The 15008-nt window shown below is 37.5% G+C and overlaps 2 protein-coding genes across 2 annotated transcripts in view; both read right to left on the reverse strand.

Moving 5' to 3' along the window:
* LOC111059864 (protein pinocchio) overlaps nucleotides 1–15008 on the reverse strand; it is a 384086-nt gene that overhangs the window by 343396 nt on the left and 25682 nt on the right. The gene's annotated exons all lie outside the window — the stretch shown is intronic.
* The window catches only part of LOC111057881 (prolyl 4-hydroxylase subunit alpha-2), a 141195-nt gene that overhangs the window by 34839 nt on the left and 91348 nt on the right, over nucleotides 1–15008 (reverse strand). The window contains exon 5 of the mRNA XM_039419553.1: nucleotides 3004–3174. Coding sequence (XP_039275487.1) covers nucleotides 3004–3174 — 171 coding nt within the window. The remainder of the gene's footprint in view (nucleotides 1–3003; nucleotides 3175–15008) is intronic.

Here is a 15008-nt window from a genome sequence, read left to right on the forward strand (position 1 = left end):
TTCAATCTCGAAGTTACTAACATGACAATATACATCCACTTCATTTGAAACATAATAATTACAAGAATCAAAATCATCACAGATAATAGCATTTTCTAAACAATTCTCATTTTCAAACTCATTTCCGATTTCCAATAGTTCTTCAAATTCTGGTTCCATAATATCATTAATTACTTGCACCTGTCCAAATTTCCACTCATTCAAATACTGACATGATAATTCATATTTCTCAATATTTTTATACAATTCTACAATAGTACTATTTGATAACATTATAATTCTTTCAAATATATTTGAAGACAAACCTCTTAAAATTATCCTGATAATCCGAGATTCATGCATATTCGAATCTACTTTTCTACATAGGGATAAGACTCGTGCTACAAAATCTCTACCATCTTCTTCAAATTCCATGCTACAAGTATCTAATTCCTTTTCTAGTTTCCACAATTTGAGAGGAGATCGATAGAAATTAACCAATTTTTCTTTCACTGGCATATATTCAAATTTGTCCTGTCGAGTCAAATCATTCTCAATAACGTCAAAATATTTCTCAGCACTTCCTTTCAAACAAAACCGCAAGTATAATAAATTATCTTTTTCATCCCAACCGTTCGCTAAGGCAACCTTTTCAAAATAGTTGAAAAAATCATCAATGTCAAATTCTTCATCTTTTCCATCAAAAAATTTCGGTAATAGTAACGGTCTAAGTTTTTCCATTGTTAATCTGTTCCAATCCAATTCTATTCAATAATAAATAATAAATTTCCAATTAATCTGGTTCAATAATCATAAATTCCCCATATCTCAAATATCGATATCTCTCCAATAATAATAAATTTATCCTATTCAATCATATCTTAATAATCATTAATTTCTCATCTCATCATAAATATCTAATTCTTTCTAATAAGAATTGATAATAAATCTTGCAATCGTACAAAATCTTCAATTGTCATAGCTTTTGCAATTCAAAATCAATAATAATCGTAAATCTTCCAATATCGTGAATCTCAAAATTAATCTGTTCAATTATAATCATCATTCTCCATCCGTTAAAATCCATTATTAGCAATCAATTTTTTGTTCCACAATATTCCAATTCAATAAATCCTCGAAATTCATCCTACAAACTGTTTTTACAGTCCCGTAAGGTTCAAACTCAACTATTTCACCCATAATTTCACTGAAATAAAAACATATATTTAATAATGAAAAATGCAACCACAAAAATTGAATCTTCAATGAGGTAACCGGAAAAGTCCAAATTTTAAAAGCTGGATTAAAAACCCTTGAGCCTCCACCAATTATGTAAAGGTGGGGAAATGAAGAACAAGAAATGATCGTACTGGTTTGATAATTAAAACAAAACAATAAATTATTAGTACAAAATTAGAATTATAATTAGAAATTATGAAATAACAATAAATAGATAAATATTTCAAGGGCTACTCGCTTGGCTGCTAGTGAAGATTAAATTTGTTGTGGTTATGGAAAATTTAAAACAAATGACTCAGTAGTCACCTACCTTTATGATAATGGCCCCCAATTTGGCATCCACTGGTTAATCGCGACGTTAATTATTAATGATAAATAAATAAAAAAACTGATCTAATGAAATGGGTTCAGATCCCTTCTTATTCAATAATACAATTCTCTTTAAACTGCCCGAACTGTGACAGGAAAACTGTATTATAAAACAAGAACAAAATCTATCCCCTTCACCAGAACAGCCGGACTTTACTCACAGTCCTAACGAACGAGCTCACACACCACACTAGTAAAATTTTGGGTATTAATATATAACTCAGTCAATGCCAAACATGAAGCCATTTCAAATACATATTTTTATCCGTCGCACAAGCGAGCACGTTTGTTATGAAAAACAAAACAGAAGCTACAATAATTTTGATAACAAGTGAAATAAACAATCTTTCTGTCGATGACAAAACTGTTCAAAGGCAGAAACACCGTTCATTAAACTTTTCGTAAATTAAAACTCTAAAATCCCGATCAATATGAGATAAATATATGAACCATATATATGTCCCATATGACCAGGTGACATAGTGTAATGGGGCCCTCACAATATTCAACCAAGGACCTAATTCACCAAAACGAAAACTTGGTTTAAGTGGCAGTTGATTCTAAGTAAACGGAAAATCTCATTACAAAACCAATTCAAAATCATCTGACTTAGAACCAACTGCTGCTCAAACCTAGTTTTCGTTTTTGGTGGATTTGAGCCTAAGTGAAATGTTCTGTGCGTCACTCCTGACTCAATAACCCATTCTATCAAATATATCAATACAGACCTATAGAGTATATGGTAGACTAGTAAATTGATTATTTTTAATTAGGTCTTAAACTTTGGTTTTTTTTGGAGGATCATAGTTGTATGGGCCAGCCATTTGAGTCAACCGTGCTCACCCACGGCCATCTAGCGTGCCACTGCCATCAGCCGCTCTGAGGTCGCCTAGCTCAATATGTAGTTGGCACTGTTCTCCCTGGCTTCCCCCGCCTTTTTGCTTCCCAGTTCACTTCCGTTTGTAACCGCTCCTTGAGGAAGCTTGTTGTCCTGACGCCACACGGTTGTGTCTCCCCTTTTAAAGAAGTTATAAATGTATTACCGCTTCACTTGTTTGAATTTAAACTACTACCGCGACTAGTTAGGAAAAGTTATTGTTAGAGTACTCCCCTAAATATCTAGATTTGGATCTTCTTTGTGTAATCTCTTCGCTGCAACATGGGCCCATGTATTCATCATCGCCAGTGCAAGTGAATCCTGATTATCTGAACGTGTTACCGCCTACCAGAACGAGGAGACCGCTCTTACAGTCCACTGTGAACCCGCCATACCCAAACGAGACGCCTTTAAAGGTAACAATTTTATTTTCTGAGCTAGTAAGTAACGTGTTTAGAAGTCCACCTCATTGGCTCTAACAATAGTGACATAGTGATTGATGTACAGTATTTTTGAATTTAGACCGAAATTAATCTGACCTTTCATTTTAACGGAGTAGTCGATGTACTCTAGTGTCTTCTGCCAACGTTCGAAGCTGGCTTGATTGCGCTCCCATTGCTGGCGGTTGAGCGACTCTGACATCCACATCGCCGCAAAAAGGAAGTTCCCGTCCCAGTACGAATGTCTACCCAGCTCGAAACAATCGTCACCTGCGAAATAAATACAACAAATGAATTAGGCTGGAAGAAATTATAAGGGAAGAATCATATGTGATTGTTAGTCAACTACGCAAAAAATTGTGAGTTTATGTTTTTAATCCGTTTTTGAACTACTGTTGTACAGTAGAACTCCAATCATCCGAATCATTGGGGACCGGGACTCATTCGGATAATCGGATTTTTTTTTAAATTGCCATTGGAGAGAAAAAAGCTACGTTTTGATATTGCACTACTCTTTTATTGAATTAAATGAAAGAAACATGATATTTTCACATGTTTTAAATATAAATAAAATGAACTTATGTACAAGTTTAGAAATAAAAATCATTGTTTTTAAACACTGGCTTCGCGGGGGGAAGAATAATAGCGCACCTAGACTTTTTTTGGACAAATTTTTTTCTGAAAGTGATTCGGATAATCGGTGATTCGAAAGGTCGGAGTTCGGAGAATTGGAGTTCTACTGTACTTTTAACGACACTACAGTTAATTTCTTTGAATATTAGTTACTAGTAGTTCTGCGAACAGTAGACCTCACTCATGAATAGCCTACAACTTTCAAACTAATGAGAAGGGCCATTAAGAAAGTACAGTATATTGTGAAGATTTATCCATGTCATCTATTATTTTCTCCATTGAAAGTGCTAAAGACATTGTTTTCAGGGACATCCGACTTATAGATGTCTCTCAAGGAGGTACCTTCATATTGTCCCCATATTTACAATATTACAACTTTTCTTACAATCAATTATAAGAAATCGGTCAACTGATAGAAAAATGGAATACGCAGTAGGCAATTTAGACGATGAATCGTCTCACAGACGATAGTGAGACGGAAAATGATTCTAAATAAGATGGGTTTGATGGTGACAATGACAGGAGGTTGCTGATGATGTTTTTCATGGAAAGTGGATTCAATGATATGGCGGCTTGTTATTCCTATGCAGAATGTTTATGCTCACAAGTCGATTTCCGATTTCATACTAAAACGAAAACAAGAGGTAACTAACTAAACTGTGATGTCTCCGGCCGGTTCGGTAGGTCTAGAAACTATTCATCTATGAAACAGGGAAATATCGTGTTGAAAAGGGAAGAAATGGTGCAATCAAGTGAGAAGTTTTCTTCAATTAATAAATACACTATGATTTGGAGCGGCTCAGACGTTTCAAGGTTTACCGCTGACAACTCTTGTCCTCTATCGATAGCATTCCAACGATACCATTCATTCAATACAGCACATTTTAGAGCGGCACAATTTATATTAAAACCGGAGGTCTTATCAAAAATCGTTACACATACGTTTTTGCGCCCTGTTTCGAAGAACTTGTATACCAAATTTCATCCAAATCGGACAATAACTGCGACTGTAACTGCGGTACAAACAAACAGACAAAAGCCGATCGAGTCGAAACTAAGACCTCAGCTTTGCTTCGGTCAATTAAAACTAGTACTCATTATGGAGCGCTTTCGGATTTTTTAAATCCATTCTCAACACTCTGATGAGTAGTGTCGTTTAAGTTCAAAAACGGATTATTATATTACTTGCAGTTCGTCATGGATAATGATATAGATGAGTATTAGGTTTTTGTAGGCTATCCCCGGTTTTTTATTGTTTACTAGCTGGCCCGGCGAACTTCGTACCACCAAATAGTTAATGCATCTCGTGACAAACTTTAGCTGGATGCACACCTGAGGAGGCGCGATGCAACATTTTGCATCCAGGTGCTTTTTGCTTATTGGTTTGAATGTTAAGGTGCGAACAGATTTACGCGCCGCGAACATGAGCAATTCACTTTTTATCAGCTGATGCCAAGCTTTTTGTATCTGTATCTTACCGTTTCTGTAAAAATACAGATATAATCAGCTGATTAAAAGTGAATTGCTCATGTTCGCGGCGCGTATATCTGTACGCACCTACGTATATCTGAAAACTCACACACACTGAATCGGGCATGGCGTGGACCGGTGTGATAAGGCAATCTAATTATAACTGAATCTAATTATTGCCAATCTAATTATTGGCAAAGCTGAATTATAACTGCAGAGTGATAGACAACTCATCTAATAAATGCAGAGCAGCCTGGTCAATCATAAACAAACTGAGGCCTGGAAAAAGTAGGAGGAACATAGCTCCAATCCATCCAGATACCTTTGCACAGTTTATTGCACATTGTGTGGGAGAAATAAGAAGAGGGATTAGGCAGACTGATGTCTCTTTTGGAGAGCTTTTAAGTAGTTGCCCTGTCTCCACTGCTAGCTTCAATTGGAAGCTCATCACTCCTGAGGATAGTAGAGGAAGTAGAGTAATAAGGAATCTGAAATCATCAAGATCCAGGGACTTTTATGATTTCTCCAACTCTCTTATGAAGGAAATTGGTGAGTGGGTTGCTGAGCCGTTGTCAGTGTGCATTAATGCCTGCCTCAGAGAAGGAGTGTTTCCGGATTTCCTCAAGATTGCCCGAGTGTGTCCGATTTTCAAGAAGGGTAACAGAGAGGATCCAGCAGACTACCGGCCAATATCGCTCATACCTGTCTTGGCCAAGGTTTTTGAGTGTATTGTTTCGGAGCAGCTGAGTTTTTTTCTTGAGAACAAGGGCATCTTCACGGGCTCCCAATATGGTTTTCGTAGGGGTAGATCAACAACCAATGCCATTGATGCTCTTGTCACGGACATACTCAATGAATTTGAGAAGAAGGGTTTTGCCTGGGGTACCTTTTGTGACTTGAGTCGGGCATTTGATTGTGTCAGTCACAAGATTCGATTGAGAAACTGAATTTCTTCGGCATCCAGGGTACAGCTCTAAATTTGATTTGCTCCTACCTTTGTAACAGGAAACAGACGGTTGAGGTTCATGGAAAATGGTCACCTACAGTGAGTGTTGAATTTGGAGTTCCTCAGGGCTCCATTCTTGGGCCTCTGCTTTTTTTGATAGCTGTGAATGACTTACCTTATAATGTGGATGCCAATACATATATTTATGCAGACGACACTACTCTGATAAATACTGGTCGTGATATTCTGACAGTTGGTGAAGGGGCCATTAATGCAATGACACAGGTTTCTGATTGGTTTGCAGCTAATGGTTTTCTATTGAACCAAGCCAAGACACAGACAGTTGTCTTCAGTTTAAGACCATATGTGAGCGCCCTCTCGATTTCTAATAAGGCCAGATTTCTTGGACTGACGGTGGATAACGATCTGTCTTGGGCTCCTCATATTGATACGGTTTTAGATAGGTTGTCTCGAGGGAACTTCCTCTTACTGCGTTTGATGTCATGTGTGCCTTTTGAATATGTAAAATCTTCATATTTTGCTCTGTTCCAGTCGGTTCTGTGGTATGGTCTGGTGTTCTGGGGTAATGCTACCAGGACTGGAGAGGTATTAATAATGCAGAAGAGAGCTATCAGAATAATGAGTAGAGCCGATAGAATAGCCCACTGTAAGCCACTTTTTGTTGAGCTAGGCATTCTTACGGTAGTGAATCTGTATATATTCAGTAGCCTTGTTCACACTCATAAGTATAAAGAAACGCTCCAATGTAGATCGAACGTTCATGGGATTAATACTCGACATAGTCATGACATCGACATTCCTTTTGTCCGTCTGGAAAGGCTAAGGTCCAGCCATCTGATAATGGGTAGACGTTTATTTAATAAATTACCCCTCAAGTTTAGAGACATGAGAACCATAGAGTTCGAAAAAACTCTACACACGTGGCTCTGCGCTAACCCCTTCTATCATGTTGACGAGTTTTTTCGGCTTCCTGAATCCATCATAGACCTGTAATGAGTAGTGGAGTTTTGAGAGAGCTGCCTAACCAATAGAAATCGAGGGGTGTGGCCTCCCCCCTCCACCCCCCCAGCCACAGTCGGCCATTTTGGCCCCGCCCCCAGCCAATAGGAATGAAGGGGCGTGGCCACGCCCCCTCCACCCCCCCTGCCATTCCCCCTCCACCCCCCCAGCCCTAGTCGGCCATTTTGGTACCGCCCCCTCCACCCCCCCAGCCCTAGTCGGCCATTTTGGCCCCGCCCCCAGCCAATAGGAAGCAAGGGGCGTGTTCAAAATGGCGTCGTGCCCCCACCACCCCAACCAATAGGAAGAGGCCATTGTAGCAGGTGTCCATCTCCCCTACCCAGCATGGGTGTGTTCAAAATGGCGTCCCCCTTCCCTAGTGCCCCCACCAATAGGAAGCAGGTGTCCCCAACGGTTCCCCAGCGGCGGCCATCTTTGTTTTAGCAGGTGTTCTGCCCCAGTTAACACCTGCTTAATTTGCATATTAAAAATATCCCCACATTTAAAATCTTTAAAATCTCTCAAACTACACTACTAGCGCTAAACTCTCAAACCACACTACTAGCGCTAAACTCTCAAACCACACTACTAGCGTTTGGTACAAATTAAACTATGTTCCTTGTTTTCCTCCACCACAGGAAGAATGAAAAAAATTACATTTCATATTTGTTCACGTATGAGATGTCATTTTCCCCACACTATGCTGTAAAAGGAATGGTGGCGCTTTTTTTAATGTGCTTTCCCCATATTGAGAAAACTCTAATTGAATGTTGCTATAATAGGATGTAGAATAGATCGGACTAATCTACATACTACTATAGTTATTCATTACAAAGTGTTAATCAACATTAGGCCTATTGCACAACAATATGTTCCTTTTTTCCTCCACCACAGGAAGAATGAAAAAAATTACATTTCATATTTGTTCGTATGAGATGTTATTTTCCCCACACTATGCTGTAAAAGGAATGGTGGCGCTTTTTTTAATGTGCTTTCCCCATATTGAGAAAACTCTAATTGAATGTTGCTATAATAGGTTGTAGAATAGATCGTGCTATTCTACATACTACTATAGTTATTCATTACAAAGTGTTAATCAACATTAGGCCTATTGCACAACAATATCTTCCTTTTTTCCACCACCACAGGAAGAATGAAAAAAATTACATTTCATGAGAATTGTTATTTTTCCCACACTATGCTGTAAAAGGAATGGCGGCGCTTTTTTTAATGTGCTATCCCCATATTGAGAAAACTCTAATTGAATGTCACTCAGTTATTCAATACAAAGTATTAATCAACATTAGGCCTATTGCACAATCAATGATGGGAATGGGTTTTTTTTTTATTTTTTATTTTTTTATATATTCCTTTCTTCTTCTAGAAGAACAAGAGGCGATTTACCTTCTCGTTGTACACACTTCAGATAGAGTTTTTGTTTGTTGAAATCCTCAAGTGTTTGAAGATTCAATACACTCAGAAATTTCTCAGGTAAGTAAACTTCGCAATAATAGTCACCATTGCTGTCATGATCGTATAACCTCATTATGATTCGCTGACCCTGTTGTGTTCTCACTAATCTAGCGTGTACAACACGGTACCACGAATCATGGTCAAGATCTTTGAGTGAGACCGTTGGATATTCAGTTTTCGAAATATAATTGAATGACTTCATACTAAAAAGTCTATCATTACCAGTATTGCTTCTATGGTGTTCCATAATAATAATAATAATAATAAAAAGCTTACCGCGATCGTGTGCAAGAATAACAAAGCAGCTATATGCTCGCGTTGGTTGTCGGTTAAAGACTGAGCAAACCTGTTAAGCCGTCAGCCCCCCACAACCGTTTCCTGTCGACTCCTTCCACATTCCTTCTGTTGACTCGTTCTCCCCTCCGCCACGCCTCCTCACACCTTTCCTTCTGTTGACTTCCCGCCATTCACCTTTACACCTTTCTACCTTCTTCTTCTTCTTCTTTACATGTAGCCGCATTCCTTTCTTCTTACCTCTTCTTTACAGCAGTTAGTCGCTTCTTCTTCTTCTTCTTCTTCTTTACATGTAGGCGCATTCCTACCCACCTCTTCTTTACAGCTAGTCGCCGCATCTTCTCCTCCTCTGTTCACCTCTAACAATCTTAAAATTTCTTCTTCAATTCTTATTAGCTTGTTTACATTCAAACTAAATGGTCTGTAATAAGCTAAGTAATCACTGATATCGTTAATATTAACTGTATTTAGAAATATTGCTTTCAATTGTCTAGCAATAGTACTGTTTTTTGTCTCTATTGCTTTTTGACACAAATCATACCATTCAATGTAGTTTTGTAATTTAATTTCTAAACATTCTGGCGCATAAGACCAAGTTTGCGGATTCATTATAGCTCTTCAATCTGCTGCTGCTGCTACCGAAGGTACACTAAATGAGTGGTACTAGAACAGTGAAATTTATTGCTTTTCGCTTCTCCCTTCCACCGCTACAGGTCAGACTGCATACTCTCGCTTTATGCGAAATCAAATCAAATCCACAATAAACACATAGTATGCTTTCCCCATCAAAATAAAAACCTTGTCGGGCATAGTTGCGTTTTCGTTGTTTAGTTAACAGCTTACAATGTTTCATACTTTCCATTCTATTATTTTCGCATGTATAATCGATATCAGCAGCATTACGATTCAATGAACTCATATTTTTTGTTGGCATTGAAGCAGCAGCACTATTCTCCTTTGTTTGCTTGTTACACATCAAGATTGTCAAATAATGATACGCACTGAAAAGAGCACACCGAGCATTGGACGATTTGTTATGAATTTTGCATACACTAAAACACCAAGAATTTTCAAACATTGTATAGTCTGGTTTTTGAATATCCTCCGGCATAGTAAGCACATTGTCGTGTAACCTTTTCAAAAACTGCGCTTTTTCTCTTCCCTTTGTATAGATTGTGGTATAATTTTGCAAATATGAAGCAAGCAGCGCATCAGTGTAAATTAAGTCGCCTTGGTCCCATCTAATTTTATGATAGTTATGTTCAAGCCAGCTGACATCACGGTACATTTTTCTACTCAGTAATGTTTTCGGAAATGGTGATTTAAAGTGTAGCACAACATGACGTAGTTTGTAATCGATTATGGCTACCTCTTTAATAATGATAAAATTATCATCACTTTTGAAAAAATGAAACTCGACTACAGCAAAATCAATGTCATCATTTTTCCTGTCGCATTCTTCTTTACTCTTCTCCTCCTCCTCCTTAATTCTTGCTGCCTCCTTCTCCAATTCTTCTTCTTCTTTATCCAAGTCGCATTGTATGCCAAAGTCTCGAAATTTTGTTGATACTTGCTCATCATCGTCCATTTTCTGTTGTCCGTCGGTGCATGCACACATTCTATGTACAAATGCATCAAATTTTGCTTTTGTCAATGATGACAATGATGATGATAATGATGACAACGACGACGACGATGACGACGACTGAGGAATGTTATTATTCAAGCTATTAGAACACATTACAACTGAACACTGTATTGTTCATACACGCACTTTTATATAGCCCCCTCCTCCTAGCGTCATGCATAGCTCGCTCTTGCGTCAAATTACTGTACTTCACGAACTAATGCGCTCAATGGTTTGTATTCTACTAATGTGTCACTTATCAAAATACAATATGCAGTCGTTAAATTTGGCACATTTTCTGTAAACTCCATTTCCAATCGAATGTCTGTTGACGATGTTAAATGATCAGCTTGATGTGAACAATCTAGTACAATTATTGGACCTGATAAACTGAAAATTCAGTTAAAAATAACTAAAATAATAACTGATAGTTATGAATAAAGAAGTTGGAGATTAAAGAAATGTTTATGATGTTAAATATTGTCTACACTAAAATATTTGTTGATTAATTTTATGAAAAGCAGGAGGAACATGAATTGCTGTATCTTCACAGATACGAAAAAGTGACTTTTGAGGATAAATTGACGGTTTTTTTAAAATATTACAAAAAAACCGGAGGTCTTACCAAAAATCGTTACACATACGTTTCTGCGCCTTGTTTCAAAGAACTTGCATACCAAAATTTCATCCAAATCGGACAATAACTGCGACTGTAACTGCGGTACAAAGCTTTGCTTCGGTCATTTAAACGAGCAATTTCGGTATATCTGTTTATATTTTTTTATCTGGTTATTTATGATCAACGGATCTCGAAAACGCGCTCAAACGATTTTCACGAAATTTGGAACATAGTAGGTATATGATATAAAAATTCGATTGCACTAGGTCTCATCCTTGGGAAAACTCGCTAAACGACATTAAAAGGATAATTCATCCCTGGCTGAAACAGCTGTTGATAGTAAAAAAGTGAGTAAGCGAGTGAGTATGTGAAAAATCAAAATATCCCATCTCCTAAATTCATAAGATGACATATAGCCAGCTGTGAAATATAAACACGATCATTTTAGAGAATTGTGTTCTGTTTATTAATAAAAAAAAATAACGAACGAAGCTCGGTGCCCCGATATTGCTAATAATTTGATGTAAACAGCTATGCTACTATCATCAAAGGCTTAATAAATTTCCTACAAGTTTGTAGAGCAAAAAATGTAGAGTACGAGGTTGTAGAGCATTAAATTATCTTTAATTTCATGTATAATTCGACTATTTCACAAATTCCCATATGACTGTTGCAGGTTGCAGCATGTTTAGTTTTGAGTGTCAAATCTCAAGATTTGTAAAGGTGCGTACAGACTTTCGCTCTGCTCCGCAACCGAACGTCACTCCAGCAGAGCGATTGCTGATGATCGACCGGCGAGCAAGAGTGGTTCGACCGGGGAACGCGAGAAGATCTAACATCTTCCGTAACGTTCATGATGGGTGCGTGGGCGGAGCGACTGTGGTTCGATGGTGGTACGAGGGCGGTACGAGGGAGGAGCGTTCTCGGTGCGGGTTGGAAGCGCGAATATGTGTACGCAGCTTTACAAGTGATTTTTTTTCGAATATAACACTATTCTGTCATCATAAATTGACAGTGTGCTTCAGTATGAACATTCATATTGAGTACCTATTGGAACGTCTGCGGAACTAAACACAGGGGGTGTTTCTAAACTTCCCACGAAACAAAGACACTCAAAACTAAAACTGTTGCAACAGTCGTATGGGAATGCGTGAAATAGTCGAATTATACATGAAATGAAATATAATGAAATGCTCTACAATCTCGTAATCAGCACATTCTTGTTTCATCAATTGTTGAAAAGTTACAAGACTTGAAAGAGCGAAAAAATGGAAGAAAACAGGTTTTTTGAAAATGCATCACTTTAGAAGATAAATATCTCGAAAAGTATCGGATTTATCGAAAACCTCTTCCAAACTAAACTTGTAGGAAATTTATTAAGCTTCATTTTTATGTAGTTGATTATGTCAATAGAACACATTGTTTCCAAGATATAAGCATGTAAGTAATGAGTGGAAAATGCAACTTTTAAACCACCCTCATCCCTTCAGCACATGATGTAGGGGTTGGGATTATTGATATGCTCACCTCCAAACTAGTCTCAACAAAGCTTCTAAGTCGAAAATTGTGTTCCAAACATTCCCTCCAAATTTCATTGTCAACTAATTTATAGTTGCTGAACAGAAAATTTCACTCTCAAGCTCAACACTAAAACTGCTGCAACAGTCGTGGGGAAATGCATTAAATAGTGAAAATATACATCAAATTGAAGATAATTGATGTTTTATCAGCTCATGATCAGCACAAATTTTTCTCATCAATCGTTCAAAAATTATAAGGCCGAAAAGATGAAAAAATTGGAGGCAGAAGTGTTTTTTCAAAAAATGTCTCACCTCAAGAGGAGGATATCAGAAACTATGAGAGATATGGAAAAAAATGTAAAGGACAAAACTTGTTGGTAATTTTGTAAGCTTCAATTTTTCACAAAATTCAAATTGATAAGATGCATAGTTTTCCGAGATATATGCAACAAATGAAAAAATGGTACTTCAGACCACCCCCACCCCTTTAGCACAGGGGGTAGGGGTAAGGACTTTTGATATGTTAATCCTCTTAAAGAGCTGGGAAGTTGAAAATTGTGTTCCAAAATTTCCCTCTATAATCTTTCGTTGACTGGACTAAATGGGAAATAAATTAAAGTAAAACTATAGTCTAATTTCTTTGAATATTAGTTCTAGTAGTTCTGCGAACAGGGACCTCACGCATGAATAGCCTACAACTTTCAAACTAATGAGAAGGGCAATTAAGAGAGTACAGTATATTGTGAAGATTTATCCATGTCATCTATTATTTTATCCATTGAAAGTGCTAAAGACATTGTTTCCAGGGACACCAGACTTGTAAATGTCTCTCAAGGAGGTACCTTCATATTGTCCCCATATTTACAATATTACAGCTTTTCTTACAATCAATTATAAGAAATCGGTCAACTGATAGAAAAATGGAATATGCAGTAGGCAATCAGACGATGAATCGTCTCACAGACGATAGTGAGACGGAAAATGATTCTAAATAGATGGGTTTGATGGTGACAATGACAGGAGGTGCTGATGATGTTTTTTCATGGAAAGTGGATTCAATGATATGGCGGCTTGTTATTCCTATGCAGAATGTTTATGCTCACAAGTCGATTCCGATCTCATACTAAAACGAAAACAAGAGGTAACTAACTAAACTGTGATGTTCCGGCCGGTTGGTAGGTCTAGAAACTATTCATCTATGAAACAGGGAAATATCGTGTTGAAAAGGGAAGAAATGTGCAATCAAGTGAGAAGTTTTCTTCAATTAATAAATACAGTATGATTTGGAGCGGCTCAGACGTTTCAAGGTTTACCGCTGACAACTCGTGGCTCTATCGATAGCATTCCAACGATACCATTCATTCAATACAGCACATTTTAGAGCGGCACAATTTATATTAAAAACCGGGGGTCTTATCAAAAATCGTACACATACGTTTCTGCGCCCTGTTTCGAAGAATTTGTATACCAAATTGCATCCAAATCGGACAATAACTGCGACTGTAACTGCGGTACAAACAAACAAACAGACAAAAGCCGATCGAGTCGAAACTAAGACCTCAGCTTCGCTTTGGTCAATTAAAACTAGTACTCACTGTGGAGCGCTTTCGGATTTTTAAATCCATTCTCAACACTCTGATGAGTAGTGTCGTTAAAAATAGTTCAAAAACGGATTATTATATTACTTGCAGTTCGTCATGGATAATGATATAGATGAGTGTTAGGTTTTGTAGGCTATCCCCGGTTTGTTTACTAGCTGGCCCGGCGAACTTCGTACCACCAAATAGTTAAGGCATCTCGTGACAAACTTTAACTGGATGCACACCTTTGGAGGCGCGATGCAACATTTTACATCCAGGTGCTTTTGCTTATTGGTTTGAATGTTGAGGTGCGTACAGATTTACGCGCCGCGAACATGAGCAATTCACTTTTAATCAGCTGATGCCAAGCTTTTTATATCTGTATCTTACCGTTTCTGTAAAAATACAGATATAATCAGCTGATTAAAAGTGAATTGCTCATGTTCGCGGCGTGTATATCTGTACGCACCTTAAGAATTCACACACACTGAATCGGGCATGGCGTGGACCGGTGTGATAAGGCAATCTAATTTATTATATCTAATTAAATAAATGTATGTATCTTGGTTTAAGTGCAGTAGCATATACTTATATTTATTTTTTGTAAAGCTTTTTGTATTTTGTTTTTGGCAAATAAAATTCATTCATTCATTCACAAAAAAAAATCTCCATAAGATCAACACTTTCTATCACCAAGCCGCGCCTCTTCAGGTGTGCTTAGCCTTAGCACTATATTTTTATGAAAATTATCCAACAATCAGCATTTACATTTATATATCAATATGGACTTCCTATGTGCTTAGTTAGTTATACAGCAGTTTGTATTTTTAGATATAGTTGAATGCAGCTTGCTGGGAAATTGAATGGCATATCTCCTTGCTGCTGATTTTTCCGTGCATATCTAAATTTACATCAATTCGAG

Source organism: Nilaparvata lugens, chromosome 1 (assembly GCF_014356525.2).
Source record: "Nilaparvata lugens isolate BPH chromosome 1, ASM1435652v1, whole genome shotgun sequence".
NCBI lineage: Eukaryota > Metazoa > Arthropoda > Insecta > Hemiptera > Delphacidae > Nilaparvata > Nilaparvata lugens.